Genomic DNA, 26,501 nt, shown 5'->3' on the forward strand with positions numbered 1-26,501 from the left:
TCATCTTACAAACGCCTCGTCATACAAACTTTTTGAGATACAAACCTGGGGTTTAAGATTTTTCTGCCTCTTCTTACAAACTATTTTCACCTTACAAACCCACCACCACTGCTGGGATGCCCCGCCTCCGGACTTCTGTTGCCAGTGAAGCACCCGTTTTTGTGCTACTGGGATTCCCCTGAGACTCCCCTCCATGGGAAACCCCACCTCCGGACTTCGGTGTTTTTGTGATGCTGCAGGGGAATCCCAGAAGGGCAAAAATGGGCTCTTCGCTGGCAACGGAAGTCCGGAGGTGAGGTTTCCCAGCGAGGGGAGCCTCAGTGAAATCGCAGCATCGCAAAAACACAGAGGTCCGGAGGTGGGGTTTCGAGGACTTTGTGTTTTTGCGATGCTGCGATTTCACTGGTGCTCCCCTCGCTGGGAAACCCCACCTCTGGACTTCCGTTGCCAGCAAAGCGCTAGTTTTTGTGATGCTGGGATTTCCCTGCTGGGATTCCCCTGCACCATCACATCTGCTGGAAGTCTGGAGGTGGAGTTTCCCATGGAGGGGAGCCTCAGGGGCATCCCAGCAGCACAAAAACGGGCGCTTCGGCTGGCAAAAGGGGTGAGTTTTGGGCTTGCACGCATTAATCGCTTTTCCATTGATTCCTATGGGAAACATTGTTTCATCTTACAAACTTTTCACCTTAAGAACCTCATCCCAGAACCAATTAAGTTTGTAAGACAAGGTATCACTGTACACATATGGTATATATACATAGAATTAAATAGTATATTTTAGATGTTCAGTCATAGTAAATAGATAAGGAAATTGTATTTCTTTGAGGTGAGGAAAGGCCAGGCACTCTAACCCAAATCCTTGACATGAGTGACGTCAAGTTAGCCACCTTTAAGCCAGTCACGTGACCTTTAAGCCATCCCTCGGCCACATGATCATCAAACCACTCCCACCTGGTCACATGGCTGGCAAGCCACACCCACAAAATAAGCAATGCCTACAGTGTGGTAGTAAAATTTTTTGTAGGCCTTCATTGGTAATCCTGTTACCACGGCAGCACTTCACTAGCCAGAGGTTCGAAGACCAGTCATATCAACCACTCGTTCAGCACATAATTCAAACAGTCACTGAACGAGTGGTCATTAAACAAGAACCACTTGTATATCATGTAAATTTATTTATTTATTTATTTATTTATTGGATTTGTATGCCGCCCCTCTCCGGAGACTCGGGGCGGCTAACAGCAACAATAAAGCAGTGTACAATAGTAGTCTGATGTTAGAAACAATTAAAAATCCATTAATATAAAAAACCAAACATACATACATACATACCATGCATAGAATTGGAAAGGCCTAGGGGTAAGAGGGTCTCAATTCCCCCATGCCTGACGGCAGAGGTGGGTTTTAAGAAGCTTACGAAAGACAAGGAGGGTGGTGGCAATTCTAATCTCTGGGGGGAGTTGGTCCCAGAGGGCTGGGGCCGCCACAGAGAAGGCTCTTCCCCTGGGTCCCGCCAAGCGACATTGTTTAGTTGACGGGACCTGGAGAAGACCCACTCTGTGGGACCTAACTGGTCGCTGGGATTCGTGCAGCAGAAGGCGGTCCCTGAGATAATCTGGTCCGGTGCCATGAAGGGCTTTATAGGTCATAACCTATCTGCTACAATGCTCCAACACTGGAAGTTTTAAAGCAGAAGTTGGATAACCATCTGTTTGAAGTAGTGTAGGATTTCCTGCCTAAGCAGGGGGTTGGACTAGAGGATCTCCAAGGTCCCATCTGTTTTTTAAAAATTATTATTATTATTATTATTATTATTATTATTATTATTATTATTATTATCATCTTCAAGCACACATTACTGTAAGTTTCTTTCCATTCTGATCCATCTATACCTTCTTGTTTTTCCTAGCCGTTTGTATCTAATATTTATTACCCATTTCCACCGCCTCCATCTCAACATTATTGGATGAACATGCCAGGTTCCACCTTTCCTCTGAACTTTCAGCGCACCGGAGATTTCCTGGGCCACATGATACCCAACCCCTCCGTGATTCCAGCCTTTAAATTCCAGCTGCGGCGAGAAACCATCGACTGGAGGCGGTTCAGTGCCATCGATGTGGAGCGCGTCGCTCGCGAGCTGGACATTGGCATTCTTCAGGAAAATATCAATAGCGTCACTTTTTGCAACCTGGAGGCGGAGAAGTGCCCCTATTGCCAGCAGCCAGTAGACCCTCTTCTCCTTAAGGTTTTGAGGATGGCCCAGCTGACCATTGAATATCTGCTCCACTCTCAGGAGTACTTAAGTATGAACTTGGCACTCCAGGAGGAGCAGCACCAAGCGGTCCTCGGAGACTGTAAGCGCATCAAGTATGACCTGGACAAACAAACCGAAGAATTAAAAGGGGTGAAGGAAGAGAGCAAAAGACGGAAAAAAATGATTGCCACCCAACAGCTGATCTTACAAGCTGGAGCCAACAACTACCACAAGGTGAGGTGGAGGTAAAGCTACTGCAGGAGAAATTTATTCAGTCTACACTTGAACACAAATGTGCCTATTTTTTTCAGAGATGCACCAGAATTTAGCAGTGCTGTTGTAACTTTGAACGGTCACTAAATGAATGGTTCTAAGTCGAGAATTACTTGTACTCTTGTTCCATAGGTGTCTTATAGCAGTGTTTCCCAACCTTGGCAACTTAGCAAGCCGCGCCGAGTCTACGGAGAGGGGTGGCATACAAATCTAATAAATAAATAAAATAAATAAACTTGAAGATATCTGGACTTCAACTCTCAGCATTCGCTGACTGGGGAATTCTGGGAACTGAAGTCCAAATATCTTCAAGTCGCCAAGGTTGGGAAACACTGTCTTATAGCATTAGGAATGTTGTGGTTAGCTCTGGCCCAGCTCCTGCCCCAAGGACTGTGGATGTGGGGGAGACATCCACATGCTGCAGGCCTGTTTTGCCCCCAGTGGAATCTGATGATGAAGGCTCCTCTAACCAAGAAGACATGAGTGACAGGGAGGAGGAGAGGGGCAGACAGCTCAGAAGGAGATCAATTATCTAGCTCCTCCTTGGATTCGGAACAAGAGTTAATGATACAGCCACGCATGCGGAGAGCGATGCATAGGCAACAGCAACTGAGAGATTATTATCAAAGAAAAGGAGGCCACCTGTGGTTGGGTGGGGCTGTGGTCATTAGTGAGGCTGCTATAAAGAGCAGCCTGTGGGTTTGGCCATTGTGGAGGATTATCTGATCGTTGTGTTTCGTGACTGCTTTACTGACTTTGACCTTTTGTGTGCTGATTTTTCCCGGCTTTGAAACTAAACCAGAGCAAAGTGTGTTTCACTTTGTGAAAGAAGAAGGACTGTGAATTGCCTCACAGCTGCAAGCTAAGTATCACAGAACTGATAAGGGACTTGTATAAATTACCAGTTTGTTTGGAGACAAGTGCTCTTTGCAATACCAAAAGAGGGCTTAGTTTAAGTGAATTTTCATTATAAAGAACATTGTTTTGAATTTTCAAACGTGTGTGTGTCTGAAATTTGTACCTGTGAATTTTTGGGAGGAGTCTACCACAGAGCCCAACAGAACAAGGAAAGGTGAATAAATTAGCAAAGAATGAGAACTGCAAGGGTCGTCCAGAAAGTAATGGACCACATTTCTTTCCTTCAACAATTATTTATTGAACACAATGAAACTTACAAACAAGAAAGAATGGTGTTTCTTCTACACTTCCTATTTTTCCATGTAATCCCCATCCCGTTCTATGGCCTTCCACCAGCGAGACACAAAGGCGTGTAGGCCCTGTCGGTACCACTCCTTGTTCTGGTCACGAAGCCATTTCTGCACTGTGTGAATCACCTCTAATGGCCTCCCCCTCTGTGCCCAGCGACTAACCGTACTTCTGTCGACTGGATTCTCCATAAACTGTACACAAACGTTTGTGAATGTTCCCAACAGTTTCTTTCTCCACCGTGAGAATTTCAATGACGACACGCTGCTTGGAACGTCCATCACTTATAGGCGAAACATTTTAAAACACTGCTGCAACTACGTTATCTGTCTGAAGAAACACAAAATTTACACACGCAATTCTGACCATTCAAATAACGTATATCTAAAGTTTCGCATTCGTACCATTACTGTAGGCTGAGGAAAAAAATGTGGTGCATTACTTTGTGGGCAACCCTCGTACTTGGAGAAATTCTTCTACTATTGGATCATGTGCTTAATCTGTCCTTAGGTGACATTTCATCCTTCTGCTTGTTTCTTAGTGCCAGCTGTGTGACAAGACCTTCATGAATTATTCCTTTCTACAAGGCCACATGGAACGTAGGCATGTTGAAGCCACTGCACTTGGTAAGTGAAACAATTTCGACCAATCAAAATCAAACAGTAATACTTTAACTATTTATATATGGTTAATGAATATTCAACAGTAAGCATTAAGTTTAACAATGTCGTCTGGCGGGACCCAGGGGAAGAGCCTTCTCTGTGGTGGCCCCAACCCTCTGGAACCACCTGCCCCTAGAGATCAGAATTGCTCCCACCCTCTCCTTTCGTAAGCTCCTTAAAACCCACCTCTGTCGTCAGGCATGGGGGAATGGAGATATTCCTTTCCTCCCAGGCCTATACAATTAATGCATGGTATGTTTGTGTGTATGTTTGGCTTTTAATAAGGGTTTTTAGTTATTTTAAATATTAGATTTGTCATATGCTGTTTTATTATTGTTGTTAGCCGCCCGAGTCTACACAGAAGGGCTGCATAAAAATCTAATAAATAAGTAAGTAAGTAAGTAAATAAGTAAGTAAGCAAGTTTGCCTGAATATTTTTCCTATGGAGGGAATTCCAAAGGTTTAGCTGTGGGGGTAGAAAGAGAGAGAAAGCTCAATTATTAACTTATCATTTATGGCATTTAGAGGCTTATTTACAGCAAGAGCAATTGCAACTTTTATTACAAAATGCACCTCCATTGTTGAGAAATAATTTAGCATAAAAATCTAGCAGGAAGCTGAATTTTGAAGACGGGCTACAAAAATGGTGGAAGGTCTCAAGCATAATACTTATCAGGAAAGACTTCATGAACTCAATCTGTAGAGTCTGGAGGACAGAAGGGAAAGGGGGGATGAAGAGTCTTGAGACAGCAGCTACCAGACGGTTCTTTATTAAGCTCTTTTGCAAGTGACTATCAGCTGGAACGCGTCTCAGCTGGGCAAAGGAAACCGGCTCTATTTATACAGTTTTTCTTCCCGCTCAAAACGAGCTGTCAGCGCCTTAACCAATCAGGCGCAAGCTATTAGCATACTTTCCCTGGTAACAGTTTCCACAGACATAAACAGAGTATTTAACACCCCTCCCTTTTTAGATTAAAAAAAACCACAAATACAGATTACTCAGAGAGCCATGTGATGTAGTCAGCCAATCGGTGCGGTCTTTGTATGTTCCTGGCTGACCTGCGCAGTTCAGTTGGTTCTTCGCTGTCGGCAGAAGAGGAGGTCGGTCCGTCGGTTCCTCCTCTGGCTTCTAAGGGCTCCGGCTGAGCTCTGGCCCCCAGAGTCGAGCAGGCTGGCACATCACCGACCTCTGCTGACGAAGATGGTTCTGTGGCGCTGGCCGAGCAGCTTCGAGACGGTGAGTCCAAATCTAAGTCCATTACGGTTGGCGCTGCGTCGGTTACAATTGGATTTTCTGTGTGTACACTAGGCTCGGTTTCAGGGCATCTCCTAAGATGATCGATGTGCCTAGTCCATACTCGGCCATCGCTTAACAAGATTACATAAGTTTTCGGTGCTTTTTGTTGTAACACGGTACCTTTAAGCCATTTAAGGCCTTTATCAAAATTCCTTGCAAACACAAATTGTCCAATAAACATATGTCTCTCAGCATTTCCAGGCATGTAATTACTTGTACAAAACATGGGGTGTAATCTATCTAAAGTTGACCTGAGTTTCCTGCCCATAAGAATTTCTGCAGGACTTTTGTGGGTTGTGGCATTTGGAGTTATGTGTTGTGCCAATAAGAATTTATCTAAATGCTCTTGCACTTCCCCAGGGCCAGCCCTTTTTAATGCCTCCTTGGCAACACGAACATATCTCTCAGCCAATCCGTTCGCCCAAGGCGAAAAAGGAGAGATGAGGGCGTACCTAATTCCTAATTGGTCTAGGAATAGTTCAAACTGTCTGGCAGTCAGTTGGGGCCCATTGTCAGATACCAATACATCTGGACAGCCATGTGTGGTAAAGAGATGGCGCAAGGCTCATATGGTTGCACATGTGGTAATATTATGCATAACAATGATCTCAACCCATTTAGAATATGCGTCAACCACTATTAAGAAATACTTTGATTCAATGGGACCAGCGAAATCTATGTGAATTCGGGACCATGGCCCTTTTGGTTGGTCCCAATCCATAGGAGTGATTTTAGGGGTTTTTGGCCTAGACTCTTGACAGGGGTCGCACCTTGCCACCCACCTCTCAATTTCAGTATCAAGTCCTGGCCACCAAAGATGACCCCTTGCCAACCCCTTCATCCTTACTATGCCAGGATGACCTACATGCAACATATTTAACACTTTAGGCCTCAACGTTTGGGGAATTACTACCCGGTCTCCCCACAATAGGCAACCCTTAACAAAAGATAGTTCCAATCTCTTACTCTTAAATTCAGAAATGTCTTTCCCATTACGGTCGGTATTCCATCCCCTTAGAACACAATTAACAACTTTCATGAGAATTGGGTCTTGTTTGGTATGTTCTGCCACTTCCTTGGCAGTTGTCAGGGGGTTATCTTCTAATTCAATTAATAATACGTCTGCAGAAGGGGCAGGATCTTGTACTAGCTCAGGAATAGGGCATCGGCTAAGGCCATCCGCATGGTTTATGGTTGCCCCTCCCCTGTGAGTGAAGGTATAATTGTACCCAGACAAAAAAATGGCCCATCTAATTAACCTTGGAGACATGAAGGGTGGAGTTGGTTTGTCTGGGGCTAGGAGTCCTAACAATGGTTTGTGGTCGGTGACCAATTCAAAATGTCTACCAAAAATGTAATTATGGAACTTTTTAACCCCGGCTACCAATGCTAAAGCCTCCTTGTCAAGTTGACTATAGTTCCTTTCTGTGCTGGATAGCGTTTTTGAGAAAAGTGCTATAGGGGCCTCTGTGCCGTTAGGCAGCACATGAGCTAAAACACTACCCACCCCATAGGGAGAAGCATCGCATGTGAGACGTAGGGGAAGTAACGTACTGTATTGTACGACTACGCTTTTGGACGTTAAGAGGTTTTTTATTCGAGTAAAAGCTTCGCTTTCAATTCTCCCCCAACTCCATGGAACTTCTTTCTGAAGCAGCCGGTGTAGTGGTTCTGCTGCTGTGGCCTTCTGTCTCAAAAAAACAGAGTAGAAATTAAGTAGGCCTAAGAAAGCCTGCAATTCCGCCTTATTTTTGGGCTCTGGGGCCTCTTGTATTGCCTTGACCTTATCATTGGTGGGATGGATCCCTTCGCCATCAATTGTATAACCCAGAAATTGGACACTTCTTGTCCCCCAAACGCATTTACCTGGTTTAACCTTAAGCCCCTTGTCTTGTAGCCTTGTTAGAACTTCCCTTATTCTTGAATTTAACTGGGTTTGATCCCTCCCTGAAATTAGAATATCATCAAAGTAGGGCATGGTTCCCTTGATTCCTGTTAATAAATGCTCCATGAAGCTCTGAAAAATTCCTGGGGCTACACTGACCCCAAACTGTAATCGGGTGCATCTGAAAGCCCCCCTATGGGTAACAATTGTTTGGGCTAACGAGGTTGGTTCGTCTATAGGGAGTTGTTGGTATGCCTGAGCGAGGTCGATTTCGAATAATTTTCCCTCCCCTAGGGAGTGGAGTAAGTGTTGTACAACAGGTATTGGGTAGGGATGATGTTTCAAGGCTCTATTCAAGGTTGATTTGTAGTCTGCGCAGACTCGCAAGGAGCCGTCCTGTTTAAGAGGAGTTACAATTGGGGTTTCCCAGGGAGCTTGATCTACTGGGACTAAAATGCCTTGATGGATGAGTTTATCCAGTTCTACATCTAGCTTAGGGAGCAAAGGTAAGGGAACTCTTCGTGGTTTGAGGCGGATAGGAGGCACACTAGGGTCAATGGAGAATGAAATTGGGGGCCCTTTATATGACCCCAGAGTAGGACTAAAGACGTCAGGAAATTCCCTAACGAAATCAGGAATAACAATATGTGATAATTTATGAATGCCCGAGACCTCTATACCCAGGGGAGCCATCCACTCTAATCCTAAAAGTGAGTGAGTTGGTCCTGACACTACTAACAAAGGAAGATTAGCCTTAAAACTTTTGTGAACAATTGGAACAGTTAATATACCCAGGACAGGTATTAATCCCCCTTGAAAATCCTTAATTATTACATTAGAATACATTAAATCAGTTTTGTTAACATGTGGTATATACATTTTGACTTTTGACCAAGGCATAATACTATAGCTAGAACCAGTGTCCAGTTCCATCTGGCATGGTTGAGAATTAAAAAGTAAAGAAATGTTAATTTTGGATTTGTTGGCAGTTACAGTGTTATTAATGGAAATGTCCCGGTTACCTCTTAAGTAGTCGCGGTTAACGTTGGAGTGATTGTTGCGGCCGGAAGGTTTGAATCCCCTGTTTTCGCGCGGTTGAGTTTGGAAACGCGGCGCCCTTTGAGTTGAGAAAGCTTCCTCTGGCAGGGAGGCTCTGCATGCTTCAGCGATGTGCCCTCGGCGGCCATAACGGTGGCAATTGGCATCGCGGAAGGGGCAACGGTGGCGGGAATGGTTGCCTCGGCAGCCAGAGCAAGGAAACGACTGGGGAGGTTGCCTTATAGAGCGATGAAGGTCTTGCCGGATGAAACAGCAGTCGCTTTCGGAGCTGGTAGACGGGTTGATTTCATTTGAAGCATCGGCGTGTTGCATTGGAGAAGAGATGTGAGCCACGACTTCTTGTTTGTCGTTATGTTTCAGCTCTTTCGCCGCTGCTTCAGCCACTTCCGCGGTTTGAGCTAATTTGATGACTTGTTGAAGTGAAGGCTCCTCTTCGGTCAGGAGTTTGTTTCTGATAGTCGAATTCCTCATTCCGAAGATGAGAGCGTCGATTAGGCGTGCTTCCGGGTTTTCGAAGCGGCATTTTGACAGCACGGTTCTTAGGCGCGTAGCGTATTGGTTGATGCTTTCTGCTTCCAGCTAGCCCATTCTTGAAAATTGGTGACTGTAGACGATCGCCGGCTTCGTTGGTTGGAAATGGGCGGACAGCTTCGTTTTCAGGGAATCCCAGGAGATTGAATTCGCCGGTGCCGGGTCGGTTAAAGTCTGGGCGAGATCAAACATCTCTGAGCCACAGTAATTTAAAAAAATTGCTCTCTTCCTGTCTTTATCGGCGTCCCTCATGCCGGCAGTCCAGAGAGTCCACACACAATCTTGAACAGCACAAAAATCACAATCTTGAAGAAACAATGAATCAGATAAACTGCCATGAGGCTAAAACACCAGGCTACACTTTTATCTGTAGCACTAATTACAGCAGCCCCACCCAACCACAGGTGGCCTCATTTTCTCTTGTAATAATCCTTCAGTTGTTGTCTCCTATGCATCACTCTACGCATGCGTGGATGTGTCATTAATTCTTGTTCAGAATCCAGTTTCTATGTTTCTATTCCTATTCCAGCTTCTTTTATTCAGCTTAAATTTCTAGTTAAGGCCCTCACTAACATTGCCTCTTCTTTTTAAATCGCCTCCGAAGAGAATTTGAAGAAGAAACAGGTCCAGCAAATGGAAAGTGAGATTGAAGAACTGAAGGTCAAGTTGAAGGAGACCCATGTCCAGCTAGAGACTGAGAGTCAGCAAAGGGCTCAGGTATGAATTGGTAAGAATAGGAATAAAAAGGAAAGCAAAAAGTCAAATGCCTTTTGTCGAGGTGAAAACTAATTATAGGTAGACAAAATGGGAATAATTCATGCTCTGTCAAAAACACCAGCAATAATACAACAACAGGCCAATCTTCTCTGGGATGATTAAATAGGATGATTCTTAATTAGCATTTTAATAGACATCCTCTAAGCCAGTGTTTCCCAACCTTGGCAACTTGAAGATATCTGGACTTTGTTGTCTTTGGGCCTGGGCCAGCCGTTGCTCCCACAGATGGGAGAGATGCGGCACAAAGTGAGTGCGAAAGCCTGGCTGATAGCCAGGAAGACGTGGCAGAAAGCCAGGAGGATGAGGCCACTGGTTCGCAGGACTCAGCAGACAGCCCAGGGGATTTGGCATGTAGTCCCTCAGACAGTCTTTGGTCCTTGGGTTCTTCTGCAGATCAATATATTGATCTGCGTAGCCAGAGAGCTATGCAAAGGAGGGATCGATTGAAGGAGTATTACAAGTCATCAGAGTAGCACCTGGGCTGGGTGTGGTTCTTATACAGAGGGCTGGGTGTGGTTCCCTTAATGAGGGCTAAAGGTATAAAAGGGAACAGAGGCACAAGGCAAACTGTGGCTGTTTATCTGTGTTATTTTGTGGTTCCTGCTCCGAAGTTTCTGTTCCGTGCCTTTGGAGTTTTCAACCCCGCTTTTTCAGACACGTGGGAGGTGAAACCTCTGGGACTTGCTGTTTGCTAGAAAGATTCAAAAGGACTCCTGAAACGTCTTTGCTCATTCCAGGTTGTCTTTGTTTGCTTTTTTCTATGTTTTTGTATGCGGCTGAAGTAAGCCTTGCACTATCATTGTTTCCTGACACTAAGGACTGTTTTGAGTAACCCTTTTTTGTTTGTTTAATACAAGTTTGCTGATTAGCAAAGCACGTGTGTGTTTGATTTCTTTTCCTTGGACTGTTACACATTGCCTGAGCCCAGTCAGGCAGAACAGACTTCAACTCCCAGATTTCTCCAGCCAGCATTCGCTGGCTGGGGAATTCTGGGAGTTGAAGTCCAAGTATCTTCAAGTTGCCAAGATTGGGAAACACTGCTCTAAGCTAACCACAACAGGAGCTAACCATCTTCCCAGCTCTTACCTTGCAGGTTCTTTCATTGTTACTCTTTGCGAAGAACGTTTTCCAAGCCCTAAGTCTTTGCAGGGTTTTTTTTCATTACTCTAACTTGCTCTGAGTAAGTTTCTTTCCAGCCCTAACTAGGTGCTAATGATTTTCCCAGCTCTTACTGGCTTGCAAGCTCTTTCATTGTTACTCTCTCCAAATAAGGTTTTTTAAAGCCCTGACTTTAAAAAATGAAATAATGTGCTGAATCTGACCAGCCTAAGGACGCTAGCCAGATGAATATCTGGTAAGCAGATTCTTTTCCCTATTTTCCTCCCCGAAAACTAAGGTGCGTCTTATATTTTATCTTCCAATTCTTTTCTTATAGGAAGCAGAGCATCTTCGCCAAAGGGAGGACGAGGAAAGGAGGAAATTTGAAAGCTGGAAGAAAGAGGAGAGAACGAAGCTTCACACCGAAATGGAAGAGCTCAAGCAGCTTTTCCTTATGGAAATCAAGGAATTTTCCAACAAAAATTCTATCTTGGAAGGAGTAAGGCAAAGTCGTGGCTTGCAATTTTCCTATTTTCTTGAATGTTCAACACGTTTGCCATCGTTAATTCACCATGGACACATTATACTATACATGAAAGGGATTAAAATTTAATTCAAAAAAAGGTTGGAAAACAGAGCAGTTTACACCATATGGCAGCGGTCCCCAAACTATTTATTCGGCCCAGGGGTGAGAGAGAGAAGTGGAGAGAAAGAAAGGGAAAAAGAGGGAGGGAAAGAGAAGTGGAGAGGAAGGAGGGAGGGAAGGAAGGGGGAGAAAGAGAGGGAGAGGGAGAAAGAAAGCAAGAGAGAGAGAGAGAGAGGAAGGAAGGAGGGAGGAAAGAAAGGAAGGAGAAATGGAGGGAAAAGGAAGGAAGGAAAGAAGGAAGGAAGAAGAAATGGAGGGAAAAAGGAAGAATGAAATGAATGGAGGGATGGAGGAAAGAAGGACTTTTTTTGGGGGGGTGTACATTTTTTTAAATTGTTCTCTCAACATACATTCAAACAATACAGTGTACCATCTAATTTTCCATGAATAAAATGCGGTATTTTGTTAGTAACTAATATCAATCATCAAAAAAGTTGCAAAAGTTTTTTTTTCTAATGTTGTCATCCAGGTAATACTTTTCTTTTAATTAAATTCCCTCCTTAACGTTCCTTCAAAAAGTACACCACCAATTATATTTCTAACTTATTAACCATTATGCCAAAGTGCTTCCTTCTTTCTTTATACATTTTTCTATAAACCTAAAAACCTTGTATAGCCAATCAGATGTTAACAAGAGAAAATTAAAAACAAAACATAAACATATATGAATTTCAGACTTCTTCCCCCCCCTAAATAGTACGTTCCCATTTTGTTTTTTACTTTAAAATAAGGTATGTGCAGTGTGCATAGGGATTTGTTCATAGGGTTTTTTTATAGTCCGGCCTTCTAACAGTCCGAGGGACAGTGAACAGGCCCCAGTGTAAAAAGTTTGGGGACCCCTGCCATATGGTTTACTTCCAAATGCCTTAAACTAAGCTGCTGACTAGGGATATAGGATGCTATCCACCAGTCACTAATCCCATCCTTTTTTGTTGAACCTAAAATGATAATAAGATGCATTTTTGACCTTTGCTGCCGATAGCAGAATGGATAGGTCCAAACCTAGCCAGGATTAGGAAAAGATGGTCCAAAGACGGGCTACAAAAATGGTGGAAGGTCTTAAGCATAAAACATATCAGGAAAGACTTAATGAACTCTATCTGTATAGTCTGGAGGACAGAAGGGAAAGGGGGGACATGATCGAAACATTTAAATATGTTAAAGGATTAAATAAGGTCCAGGAGGGAAGTGTTTTCAATAGGAAAGTGAACCCCCAAGAACAAGGGGGCACAATCTGAGGTTAGTTGGGGGAAAGATCAGAAGCAACGTGAGAAAATATTATTTGACTAAAAGAGTAGTAGATGCTTGGAACAAATTTCCAGCAGACGTGGTTGGTAAATCCACAGTAAATGAATTTAAACAAGCCTGGGATAAAAATAGATCCATCCTAAGATAAAATACAGGAAATAGTAGGAGGGAAGACTAGGTGGACTATGAGGTCTTTTTCTGCCATCAATCTTCTATGTTTCTATATACCCATACCTCAATTAGAGTGCTGTATTTAAGTATATGTGTCGAATGGAAGATGTTCCATGTTACCTAGAAAAATATTTTTGATTTTTCTGATAGCTGCAGACTGTGGCACTTAGTCATAGATCACATATTCCTTTTGCAGAAACTTCAGGAACTACAAGTCAAGAATGCAGTAACCTCACATCTTGGGACATTGCAAGATGATGATTCTGTTGAGAAACAACAGTGGACTAAGACTCGGAAAGAATTACAAGGGATGAAGGCAAGGATTGAACAACAGGTAAGGGATCCTAAAGGACTAAGGAGGTCTTTTCCAGTCTATTGTCCTTCGGTCATATTGAGACAACAGCTTTATATATATGTTTTTTATGTCAGATCACCCTGGTATATTGAAGGAACGTCACAGCTCCTTTTTGCCTCTATGCCCAACCCAGGGCCATTTCAAGGCAGTTAATTTATTCATAGCCAACAAACTGTGTTCTTATGTATCACATGTTTTTGCTGAATTTTTTAAAATTAAGGGAGATTAGGATAGCGCTATTTCGGCCTTGTTCTGGCCTCATCAGCAGGATGTAAACCTTCCCTGGTGCAGAGCTGAAGGGATTGGATACTGTAGCCTAGAGGATAATTCTCTGCCTTACAAGGCAAAGGTTGCAGGTTCAAGTCCCAGTGGGTATGGCTAGCTGATGAGGCCAAAATAAGGCCAAAATAGATCTATCCTAGTCTCCCTTAATTTTCAAATTCAGCAAAAAAAGCATGTGACACATACACATAGAATTGTCGGCTATCAATAAAATTAACTGCCTTGGAAATGGCCCTGGGTTGGGCCGAGAGGCAAATAAGGAGCTGTGATGTTCCTTCAATACACCAGGGTAATTCGACACAAAAATATGTAACCCTTCCCTGGTGCAGAGCTGAAGGGATTGGATACTGTAGCCTAGAGGATAATTCTCTGCCTTACAAGGCAAAGGTTGCAGGTTCAAGTCCCAGTGGGTATGGCTAGCTGATGAGGCCAAAATAAGGCCGAAATAGATCTATCCTAGTCTCCCTTAATTTTCAAATTCAGCTTAAATATGTGACAATATATATATATATATATATATATATATATATATATATATATATATATATATATATATATTACATTACATTACACGGGGCAAAACCCGAACTCAGAACAATATATATCACATGTTTTTGCTGATTTTTTAAAATTAAGGGAGACTAGGATAGTGCTATTTCGGCCTTATTCTGGCCTCATCAGCTAGCCATACCCTTACTGGGATTTGATCCTGGGGCCTCTGCCTTGTAAGGCAGAGAATTAACCTCTGATCCTGGGGCCTCTGCCTTGTAAGGCAGAGAATTAACCTCTAGGCCACCAGATCATGTTTTTTCTGTTGGATCACCCTGGTATATTGAAGGAATATATATGAAGGTCTTGGTATATCCAGGTTTCTTCCCGTGTAGGTTTCAGAGATTTCTGGCGATGTTTCGATGAGGTCCCACTCGTCATCTTCAGTCTGGTGCTTCTGTCTTTGTGCTAGGGCGAACATTACAAAGAAAGATGTATCTATTGATGAATCCCGCAAAACTCTACTTTTAAAATAATAACACTGATATTTTTGCTATGACTCAAATAACTTATGAAAGATAACTGTCAATAAGGCTGGGTACCTTTTCCAATATTTATCAGAAATCCGAATGGGAGTGGAAACTTAAGAAACTTCAGAAGGAGAATGAGAAAGAGAAAGAAAAAGTGAGTACAACTCAATATTTGTGCAGCTTTTTATGGTAGTAGAAAAATGAGGACGTTGTATTCTATAATGAATGCCAGCCATGCCTACTCATTTACGGCAGAGGGGGGCAAAAGGAACCATCATGGAGAGGAAACAGAATATATTTATTGTTCTGTCGGGCTCTCTGGTAGAATCCTCCCGAAAATTCACAGGTACAAATTTCAAACACACACACGTTTGAAAATTCACAACAATGTTCTTTATAACGGAAATCCAAATAAACTAAGCCCTCTTTTTGTATAGCAAAGAGCCCTTGTCTCCAAACAAACTGGTAATTGGCACAAGTCCCTTGCAGCTGTGAGGCAATTCACCGTCCTTCTTCTTTCACAAAGTGAAACACACTTTGCCCTGGTTTAGTTTCAAAGCGGGGAAAAATCAGCACACAAAAGGTCAAAGTCAGTAAAGCAGTCACGAAACACAACGATCAGATAATCCTCCACAATGGCCAAACCCACAGGCTGCTCTTTTTAGCAGCCTCACTAATGACCACAGCCCCACCCAACCACAGGTGGCCTCATTTTCTTTGATAATAATCTCTCAGTTGTTGTTGCCCATGTATCGCTCTCCGCATGCGTGGCTGTATCATTAACTCTTGTTCCGAATCCAAGGAGGAGCTAGATAATTGATCTCCTTCTGAGCTGTCTGCCACACTCTCCTCCTCCCTGTCACTCATGTCTCCTTGGTCAGAGGAGCCTTCATCAGCAGATTCCACTGGGGGCAAAACAGGCCTGCAGCATGTGGATGTCTCCCCCCACATCCACAGTCCTTGGGGCAGGAACTGGGCCAGAGCTAACCACAATATTTATCATCCATTATAGACCTTAACTGATGGTACATCGTCCACCATGGTATAAAGGATTCTAGTAGCCGAAGCAAGACAGAAAGGTCTACTTCCCTCTATCTATGTTTGATGTAGTATATGTAGATCCTTTAAATATAGATGGTGCACATACATTCCATTGCAGGTTCATGAAGAATTATGAAATCTACAGATATAATCCTATTTCCTCCACACTTGTATTTGTATTATATTTCACTGCAATGCTTGATTGTTTTATGGTACGACTAATAAGATTTGGAATAATAATAATTAATAATAATAATAATTTATTAGATTTGTATGCCGCCTCTCTCCGGAGACTCGGGGCAGGTCACAACAATAGTAAAAACAATATTATGGCGGAACAAATCTAATATTAAAAAGAAGCATATAAAAACCCTATCATATTTAAAAAAACCAAACACATACATACCAAACATAAATATAAAAAGCCTAGTGGAAGGTATCTCAACTCCCCCATGCCTGGCGGTAAAGGTAGGTCTTGAGTAATTTACGAAAGACAAGGAGGGTGGGGGCAGTTCTAATCTCCGGGGGGAGTTGATTCCAGAGGGCCGGGGCCGCCACAGAGAAGGCTCTTCCCCTGGGGCCCGCCAAGGCCAACTCTGTGGGACCTTACCGGTCGATGGGATTCGTGCGGTAGCAGGCAGTTCCAGAAGTACTCTGGTCCAATGCCATGAAGGGCTTTATAGGTGATGACCAACAATTTGAATTGTGACCAGAAACTGATCGGCAACCAGTGCAGACTTATGCTTGTGGGTCACCACAACATGAAGAAATGTATTAAGGGGTCACAACATTAGAAAGGTTGAGAACCACTTTGATCTATTAATGAAGTGTTTAATTAGATGGAATAGTCTTTGCACCTAAATGTTATTTTTCTGTCTCAGCTGAAGAACGAGAATGAAAAACTGAGGGCTGTCTTGTCTTCTGACCAATCTAAAATGACTGAATACAACAAGAAACAACTTGCCTCCCTTACCACCCAACTCAGAGAACAAGCTGGGGTCATCCAATCCCAGGAGAAAACAGTAAGCTAAATGGAGAACTCCTTCTGAAAAGTTCGTTATATCCTCCAATTTAGAGAAGAGCTTGTGTTTGTTTTCAAATGATAAGGCTCCTGCATTCTGAAAACCAAACTATACTGTCAATAGACTCCCACGAGGCAGCATTTCTTATGACTATATCACCATTTCATATTTTATATGGAAATTGCACATCTTGAATGTTCCCCTTATTCCAGCAAAGTTATTTATTTATTATTTATTTATTTATTGGATTTGTATGCCGCCCCTCTCCGTAGACTCGGGGCGGCTAACAACAGTAATAAGAACAGCATATAACAATCCAATCCAATATTAAAACAGTTAAAAACCCTTATTATTAAACCAAACATACATACAGGCATACCATGCATAAAATTATTATTTATTAGATTTGTATGCCGTCTCTCTCCGTAGACTTGTAAAGGCCTAGGGGGAAAGAGTATCTCAGTTCCCCCATGCCTGGTGGCAGAGGTGGGTTTTAAGCTAAGGAACCCCAGGCCTGGCGGCAAAGATGAGTTTTTAAACTTTTCTGGAAGGCGAGGAGGGTGGGGGTGGTGCGAATCTCCGGAGGGAGCTGATTCCAGAGGGCCGGGGCCCCCACAGAGAAGGCTCTCCCCCTAGGTCCCGCCAGCCGACATTGTTTGGTCGACGGGACCCTAAGGAGACCAACTCTGTGGGACCTCACCGGTCGCTGGGATTCGTGCGGCAGAAGGCGGTCTCAGAGATATTATCCATTTGGGGTCATGTTGATAGTCCCTTGATTATCTTCTTGCCTGAATGATGTTTCATTATTTTATAATGGGACAAATAACTTTGTAAACTGATTTACATTATTATATATCAGCCAAATACTTGTTAGACCTTATGAAATAATAACTGATTTATTTTATATGTTACCTTGCAGATTAAGCTTCTGACCGCCAGCAAATCCAGAGGTAATGACCAATCCTATATTGAATAATTCATCATACTTACAGTAGATTTTCTTTCCCTTTTGACAAAGCTATAGAATTTTTACTAGCCATGCTTCTACACCAGTGAAGCGCTGCTCGTTTTCAGCGCTACTGATGCGCTTTCCGAGATCGGCACAAACGTGTGTGTGTCCGGCACCGGCACATGATGTCTCCTGCACATGCGCCACAAGCAAAATCTTGTGCGAGGATGCTCCCGTGCATGACATTTCACTTATTTTTGGCATTTCTTTGCTCCTGGGCATGCGCAGAAGCAAAAAACCCCACTGAAAATAGGAAAAATCTCATAAGTGAGTGTCCTCATGCAAGACTTCACTGGCGGTGCATGCACAACTTTATCTATCTATCTGTCTGTCTGTCTGTCTGTCTGCCTACCTATCTTATTTTATCTATCTATCTATCTATCTATCTATCTATCTATCTATCTATCTATCTATCTATCTATCTATCTATCTATCAGATTTGTATGCTGCCCCTCTCCGCAGACTCGGGGCGGCTAACAACAGTAACAAAACAGTATAATCCAATACTAAAAACAGTTAAAACCCATTATATAAAAACCAATCATACATACAGACATACCATGCATAAAATTTTAAAGGCCTAGGGGGAAAGTGTATCTCAGTTCCCCCATGCCTGGCGGCAGAGGTGGGTTTTAAGCAGCTTACGAAAGGCAAGGAGGGAGGGGGCAATTCTAATCTCTGGGGGGAGATGGTTCCAGAGGGCCGGGGCCGCCACAGAGAAGGCTCTTCCCCTGGGTCCCGCCAAATGACATTGTTTGGTTGACGGGACCCGGAGAAGGCCCACTCTGTGGGACCTAACTGGTCGCTGGGATTCGTGCGGCAGAAGGCACGGTTTTTCCCGCCCGATGTGGTCATATGTCATCGCCAAACTTTTGTCCGCCTTTAATATTCTTTTAAATAAACTTTAATAAATAAACATGGTGAGTAATAACCTAAATGGTTGCTAAGGGAATGGGAAATTGTAATTTAGGGGTTTTAAATGTTAAGGGAAAGCTTGGGATACTGTTCATAGCCAAAAATAGTGTATTTACTTCCGCATCTCTACTTCGCGGAAATTTGACTTTCGCGGGCGGTCTTGGAACGCATTCCCCGCGAAAGTCAAGGGAACACTGTACTTATCATAATATAAAGTGCTGATTCGTGGGCTTTGCAAGGGAGTCCAAGGGATAATGCTTTTTTTGGCCCATTTTTTCTCAATCCTTTTCTTAATGGAATAGTTTCATTGTGCTTTCTCTTTCCATTTAAAAGAGCTGGGCTGGAGCCAAATTAAGTTATACTTAGGTCCCATTAAAATAGCTAACTCATGTTAATGTCATGACAATTTTCAAGTTGTGATTGTGTTTTTTTTAAAAAAAAATAATTGCTTTTAATTTCCAGAAATCCAACAAGTACCCAAGACAGAGAATCTGGAAGAATCCAGTGAAGAAGGTATATTTTGTAAATTTCACCTATGCTAAATATTACTATTGCTAAATATTACTATTAGTGAGAGAGATTTGATGAGTCAGAAATACTTTCTGAGATGCTGAGGAATTCTTGTAGGGTCAGGATAAAACAGTGGCTAGTCATTTACTTCGGGATCTATCTATCTATCTATCTATCTATCTATCTATCTATCTATCTATCTATCTATCTATCCATCCATCTATCTACCTACCTACCCACCTACATCTATCTATCTATCTATCTATCTATCTATCTATCTATCTATCTATCTATCTATCCATCTATCCATCTATCTATCTATCTACCTACCCACCCACATCTATCTATCTATCTATCTATCTATCTATCTATCTATCTATCTATCTATCTATCTATCTATCGTCTATCTATCGCAGGCACGGATGCTCCCATTGGCCGCATGTACACCTGTCAGTGTGAGATTTGTGCCCAAGAGTAAGATTTCAGCAATTTTCGCTGGTATTTTTGCATCCGTGCATGCACAGAAGCAAACCCCCGGCAAAAATAGCCACAATTTCACACAATTTCAACCGCATCCTCATGCGAGATTTGTCTTGCTGTTCATGCTCAGAAGCCAAATCTCACACGGGGCACATTGGGAGTGTACAGCTGCGCGCGCATCTGTTATTTTCCTACCAGAGCCGTGCGCTTGGGCACACTGGCTGCTGCCCACTAGTGGGGATAAAGTATAAATGTTAAACATTCCAGAATTGGGATTTATAACCATCCTGCCCATTAATTTCTGCAGATCTTGATGATACTTTGAACAGGAAGAATAGAGTTCTGGAAACTTTGCGTAAAGATCCCAATTTGTTGAAGCAATTCCGGCCAATTCTGGAAGAGACACTTGAAGCTAAACTGGAGAGCATGGGAGTAAAACGAGTAAGTGCGATGAGAAGAAAAAAGTAGAGAAGGAACATTTTTCTTTTCTTTTTTTAATCTACTAGACTTACTTTGAATTTCAGGTGGATGCAATTTTGAGGATTTATTTTTATCTATTTATTCAAATTTTTTTATTGCAACTGCGATATATATATATACAGTGGTACCTCATGATACCAACCCCTCGTCTTACGAACAACCCGAGATACGAACCCGGGGTTCAGAAATTTTTTGCCTCTGCTTACGAACTTTTTTCTTCTTACAAACCCGCCGCCGCCGCGAAGCCCCGCCGCCCGGCTGTCGCTTTTTGAAACAGCCGGGGGGCTTCCCAGCATCCTCCTGAACCCGAACGCCAAACCCGAACTTCTGGGTTCGGCGTTCGGGAGGCACCCGAGAAGCCTCTCGGCTGTTTTAAAAGGTGACAGCCGGGCGGCAGGGCTTCCTAGCAGCCTCCCGAACGCCGTACCCGGAGGTTCGGCGAAAGTTCAGGTTCGGAAGGCCGCTGGGAAGCCCCGCCGCCTGGCTGTCACCTTTTAAAACAGCCGGGGGGCTTCTCGGGGGCCTCCCAAACGCCGAACCCGGAAGTTCGGGTTTGGCGTTCGGGTTCAGGAGGATGCTGGGAAGCACCCCTGGCTGTTTCAAAAGGTGACAGCCAGGCGGCAGCGTTTTTTTGCGGGTTTTTTTTTTGTTGTTGCACGGATTAATGGATTTTACATTGTTTCCTATGGGAAACAATGTTTTGTCTTACGAACTTTTCATCTTACGAACCTCCCCCTGGAACCAATTAGGTTCGTAAGATGAGGTATTACGGTATACAGGGTGTCCAGAGGAAAGGGATTTTGAAATTCCGATATTTCCCTGACATTTCCCTGCAAGTTGCGATCTAGTTAAGGCGCAGTTGTAGATGACGCCATACCAAACGGCTAAGCCATGGAGAAATATCGGTAGCTGAGGAACCAAGTTGTGCTCATTTTTGCTTGACTCTTCCAGGCAGCGCGATCAGTGGGGGGTTTTTTTACATGATTTTTCCCAGACTTTTAAACATTTTAATAGTTTGTTTCCCCCCCGATTTATTTCAGTTTTTTCACAAATTCCCTGACAATTCTAATTCCCTGATATTTCCCTGAACCGCCAATTTCCCTGATTTTCCTGTTTTCCAGGTTTGCTGGACTGTATATATTAATTTGGCCAAAAAAGTGACATAAAATTACACACATCTTTGAACCAATAACTGGGAAATTGAGTCCAATTCTAAAGTCCAGAGAGTGCACACACAATCTTGAACAACACAAAAAACCACGATCTTGATGAAACAATGAATCAGATAAACTGCCATCAGGCTAAAACACCAAGCTGCACTTTTATCTGTAGCACTGATTACAGCAGCCCCACCCAACCACAGGTGGCCTCATTTTCTCTTGTAATAATCCTTCAGTTGTTGTCTCCTATGCATCACTCTACGCATGCGTGGATGTGTCATTAATTCTTGTTCAGAATCAAGGGATGATACAGATGATTGATCTCCTCCTGCGCTGTCTGCCAAACTCCCCTCTTCCCTGTCACTCATGCTTCCTTGGTCAGAGGAGGCTTCATCGTCAGATTCCATCGGGAGCAAAACAGGCCTGCGGCATGTGGATATTTCCCCCACATCCACCTGCACATTCCTTGGGGCAGGAGCTGGGCCAGAGCTAACCACAACAGAAGATCAGATGCTAATGATTAGTAACGGGTTTAAAATTGTAACACTGTACAGCAATTTAATCCTCCTTCTTTCCATCCTTTTAAATTCAGCAGTAACTCTTCAAAAGAGCTGAACCAAGTTTTCCACCTGAATAGAGACTCCCAATTACAGTGGTACCTCATGATACGAACCCCTCGTCTTACGAACAACCCGAGATACGAACCCAGGGTTCAGAAAATATTTGCCTCTTCTTACGAACTTTTTTCTTCTTACGAACCGCCGCCGCCGCGAAGCCCCGCCACCCGGCTGTCGCTTTTTGAAACAGCCGGGGGGCTTCCCAGCAGCCTCCTGAACCCGAACGCCAAACCTGAACTTCCGGGTTCGGCGTTCGGGAGGCCGCGAGAAGCCCCCCGGCTGTTTTAAAGGACGACAGCTGGGCTGCGGGGCTTCTCAGCAGCCTCCCGAACCCAAACTTTTGCCGAACTTCCGGGTTCGGGAGGCCGCCGAGAAGCCCCGCCGCCCGGCTGTCACCTTTTAAAACAGCCGGGGGGCTTCTCGGCGGCCTCCCGAATGCCGAATCCGGAAGTTTGGGTTTGGCGTTCGGGAGGCTGCTGGGAAGCCCCACGGCTGTTTCAAAAGGTGACAGCCGGGCGGCGGTGTTTTTTTGCAGGTTTTTTTTTCCCGTTGCACGGATTAATTGACTTTACATTGTTTCCTATGGGAAACTATGTTTTGTCTTACGAACTTTTCGTCTTACGAACCTCCTCCGGGGACCAATTAGGTTCGTAAGATGAGGTATTACTGTATTTACCTTTAGCCTAATATGAGGAATCCCGTTTTAATTTGAAGAGGTTGAAATGCCAGGAACGTATTTGCTGCATGAATGATGAGGGCAGGGCTCACGCACATATTTATGCTGATTAGAAACATTTCCCCCGTTTTATAGGGTACAAAAGGAATCCCAGCTCAAACGTATAAACATTTGAGAGCTTTGATGAAGAAACAGCAGCAGCAGAAGGCTAAAACTTTTCCAGGTCTACTAGCCTTGAGAGATAAACTTGAAAAAGAAGTTCATAAAAAAGCAGTTCAGAAGGATGAAGAGAATATGTCCTTGCCGTATTCTTCAGTCTTTGGTAAGATGCTCGGTTATATTATTTAGAAAAAATATTCAATGTAAAAATAACAAAATAGCTGATAACACTTAAGAAATTTAATGCTTAAAAGGCAAGAATAGATAATTTATTTTTTACTAGTGGGGAGATCTTACTGTGAGATTACTTGCTGCATTCCGGATCTATCAGTGACTCAGGTATGAGCACATAAGAGGCAAATAGATCACAACAATTTGTGTAATGTTTGAGTCAACTGGATAATTGAAGTCAAGTCACTAAGAGGATTTTACTTAGGCTTCTTGCTTCATTTGGTTTCTGGGGCAAACATAAAACTTTTGTCATGTCAGAACTCCAAATCCTGCTTTTGTACTTACATTAATGGTATTAGAGGTTATTCAGAATAGAATACAATAGAATATAATAGAAAATAGAGAATGGAATAGAATACAGTAGTACCTCTCGATACGAGCTGCTCCACATGTGAGTATTCCAAGTTACGAGCCACGACGCGAGCGAAATTTCTGTTCGACACCCGAGCTCAAATTCGGGATACGAGCCGAGCTTCCACTATATGGCGCAAGAATCCTTGCTTCTGGTTATCTCAGCGCGAAAAACAAAGTCTAAAGGCATTCGATGCGAGTTGATCGACTTACGAGCTCAGGTCTGGAACAAATTAAACTCGTATGTCGAGGTACCATTGTAGAATAGAAGATAATTCTTTATTGGCCAAGTGTGATTGGACACACAAGGAATTTGTCTTTGGTGCAGATGCTCTCAGTGTACATACAAGACAAGATACATTTTTATTTATTTATTTTGTCCAATACACAATAATACACAATGAAGGTTATAGAGGATATAGTAGAGAAGATATAGGAGATACAGGAGAGACTATAGGACAGGGGACGGAAGGCACTCTAGTGCGCTTATGTACGCCCCTTACTGACCTCTTAGGAATCTGGAGAGGTCAACCATAGATAGTCTAAGGCAGTGTTTTTCAACCAGTGTGCCGCAGCACACGGTCAGGTGTGCCGCGAGAGGGGAGAGAGAAAGAGAAAGAGAGAGAGAAAAAAAGAAAGCAAGAGAGAGAAAGAGAGAGAAAGAGGGAATGTGAGAGAAAGAAAGCAAGAGAGAGAGAAAGAGAAAGAAAGCGAGAAAGAAAGCAAGAGAGCGAGAAAGAAAGCAAGAGAGAGAGAAAGACCGAGAAAGAAAGCAAGAGAGAGAGAAAGCAAGAGAGAGAGAGTGTGTTAGAGAGAGAGAGAGAGAAAGAAAGCAAGAGAGAAAGAGAGTGAGAGAAAGAAAGCAAGAGAAGGAGAAGAAGAAAGAGAGAGAAATGAGAAAAAAGGGGAAAAAAAGAGAAATGAGAAAATGATTGAGGCAGAGAATGAAAGGAAAGAGAGAGAAACAAAAGAGAGAGAGAAGTGACTCTTGATTTAAAGCATATGATAAAAAGCACCCAAATAACAGGAAAACCCCCCAGCCCTCACCTGTTTTTGGAAAGAATAAGAGAGAAAATCCCCCCAGCCCTCACCTGTTTTTGGAAATGGTTCAAGAGTTTGTACATACACACACACACACACACACACACAAGGGGGGATAATATGTATGATATGTATTGTCTTAGAGTGTCATTTTGGTTGGTGGTGTGCCCCAGGATTTTGTAAATGTAAAAAATGTGCCGCGGCTCAAAAAAGGTTGAAAATCACTGGTCTAAGGGTAAAATGTTGTGGGTTAGGGGATGATACTATAGACTCCGGTAAGGAGTTCCACGCTTCGACAACCCGATTACATTGGTCAAGAATCATGAGGCATAACACTTAATGATTGTCATGGGGTCAAATAAACAATCAGGAAACAATCAATGTTAATAAAAAAATCTTAAGGATATAAGCATCAAGTTACAGTCATAAGTGGGAGGAGATGGGTGGTAGGAATGATGAGAAAGCAAAGGAGATATAAGCCTTAAAAATACTGTGAAATGCTCATTGGTACAATTGTAGTTGTTTTGATGTGGAATAGTGAATCTGTAAGACCCAGATTAAATACCAGTCAGATTGGTTTTTTAATTAAACGTTTTCAATCTTTTCCTTCAGAAAAAAGCCAACGACACCAGTATTCTCCACTCCAAGTTACACCTTTGAAGGTTGGAACACACACAGTAGAAGTACCATACTATGCCCTGGAGACACCCAAACCAGCTCCTCGGACCAAAGTTAGTTCCATGACTAGTTCACTAGAGATCCCAAAGGCACTATCTCCAAATCTAATTAGAAGCAGTTCACCTTCTCTTCAACAATCTGCGGCCCACTTTCCCAGGTAAGTTTTCCAAGGTAAATTGCCAGAGACAGCACAGGTTGTTATGGCCTTTTCATAGAAACATAGAAGATTGACGGCATAGATCGACGGCATAAAAAGACTTCATGGTCCATCTAGTCTGCCCTTATACTATTTCCTGTATTTTATCTTAGGATGGATATATGTTTATCCCAGGCATGTTTAAATACTGTGGATTTACCAACCACGTCTGCTAGAAGTTCGTTCCAAACATCTACTACTCTTTCAATAAAATATTTTCTCACTGCTTCTTATCTTTCCCCCAACTAACCTGATTGTGGCCCCTTGTTCTTGTGTTTACTTTCCTATTAAAAACACTTCCATCCTGAACCTTATTTAACCCTTTAACATATTTAAATGTTCCGATCATGTCCCCCCTTTCCCTTCTGTCCTCCAGACTATACAGATGGAGTTCATTTATTATTATTATTATTATTATTATTATTATTATTATTATTTTTTATTGGATTTATATGCCGCCCCTCTCTGAAGACTCGGGGCGGCTAACAGCAATCATAAAACAGTGTACAATAATCCAATACTAAAAATGATTAAAAACCCATTAATATAAAAAACCAAACATACATACAGACATACCATGCATAAAATTGTAAAGGCCTAGGGGGAAAGGGAATCTCAATTCCCCCATGCCTGGCGGCAGAGGTGGGTTTTAAGTAGCTTACGAAAGGCAAGGAGGGTGGGGGCAATTTTAATCTCTGGGGGGAGTTGGTTCCAGAGGGCCATTAAGTCTTTCCTGATACGTTTTATGCTTAAGACCTTCCACCATTCTTGTAGCCCGTCTTTGGACTCATTCAATTTTGTCAATATCTTTTTGTAGGCGAGGTATTCAGAACTGGAGGGTCTTGCCTTCTCTTTCTGCTCAAGATCCCCATGGACAATTGGTGGGCCACTGTGTGACGCAGAATGCTGGACTTGATGGGCTTTGGCCTGATTTAGCATGGCTCTTCTTATGTTCTTAACTGAACACAGTATTCCAAATGGGGTCTCACCAGCACTCTATACAGCGGGGGTCACAATCTCCCCCTTCCTGCTTGTTATACCTCTAGCTATGCAGCCAAGCATTCTACTTTTCTTTCACCACTACTAGTCTGCATGTTATACTGATTTTTTGTGAGGTATTTTGGTATTCATTTATAAACTGAGTTTACCGTTGAAAGAAAGGTGGGACATAT

General features: G+C 43.0%; 1 protein-coding gene across 2 annotated transcripts in view; it reads left to right on the top strand.

Moving 5' to 3' along the window:
- Window positions 1–26,501, top strand: part of DZIP1L (DAZ interacting zinc finger protein 1 like) — a 41,607-nt gene that overhangs the window by 7,630 nt on the left and 7,476 nt on the right. For both annotated transcript variants that reach the window (XM_070754433.1, XM_070754434.1), the window contains exons 2-13: window positions 1,910–2,488; window positions 4,275–4,359; window positions 9,772–9,884; window positions 11,380–11,541; window positions 13,304–13,441; window positions 14,855–14,917; window positions 16,686–16,826; window positions 17,746–17,776; window positions 19,213–19,263; window positions 20,048–20,181; window positions 22,809–22,995; window positions 25,068–25,290. In XM_070754433.1, the coding sequence (XP_070610534.1) occupies window positions 1,910–2,488; window positions 4,275–4,359; window positions 9,772–9,884; window positions 11,380–11,541; window positions 13,304–13,441; window positions 14,855–14,917; window positions 16,686–16,826; window positions 17,746–17,776; window positions 19,213–19,263; window positions 20,048–20,181; window positions 22,809–22,995; window positions 25,068–25,290 (1,907 nt within the window). The remainder of the gene's footprint in view (window positions 1–1,909; window positions 2,489–4,274; window positions 4,360–9,771; window positions 9,885–11,379; window positions 11,542–13,303; window positions 13,442–14,854; window positions 14,918–16,685; window positions 16,827–17,745; window positions 17,777–19,212; window positions 19,264–20,047; window positions 20,182–22,808; window positions 22,996–25,067; window positions 25,291–26,501) is intronic.

This window comes from Erythrolamprus reginae, chromosome 6 (assembly GCF_031021105.1).
Source record: "Erythrolamprus reginae isolate rEryReg1 chromosome 6, rEryReg1.hap1, whole genome shotgun sequence".
NCBI lineage: Eukaryota > Metazoa > Chordata > Lepidosauria > Squamata > Dipsadidae > Erythrolamprus > Erythrolamprus reginae.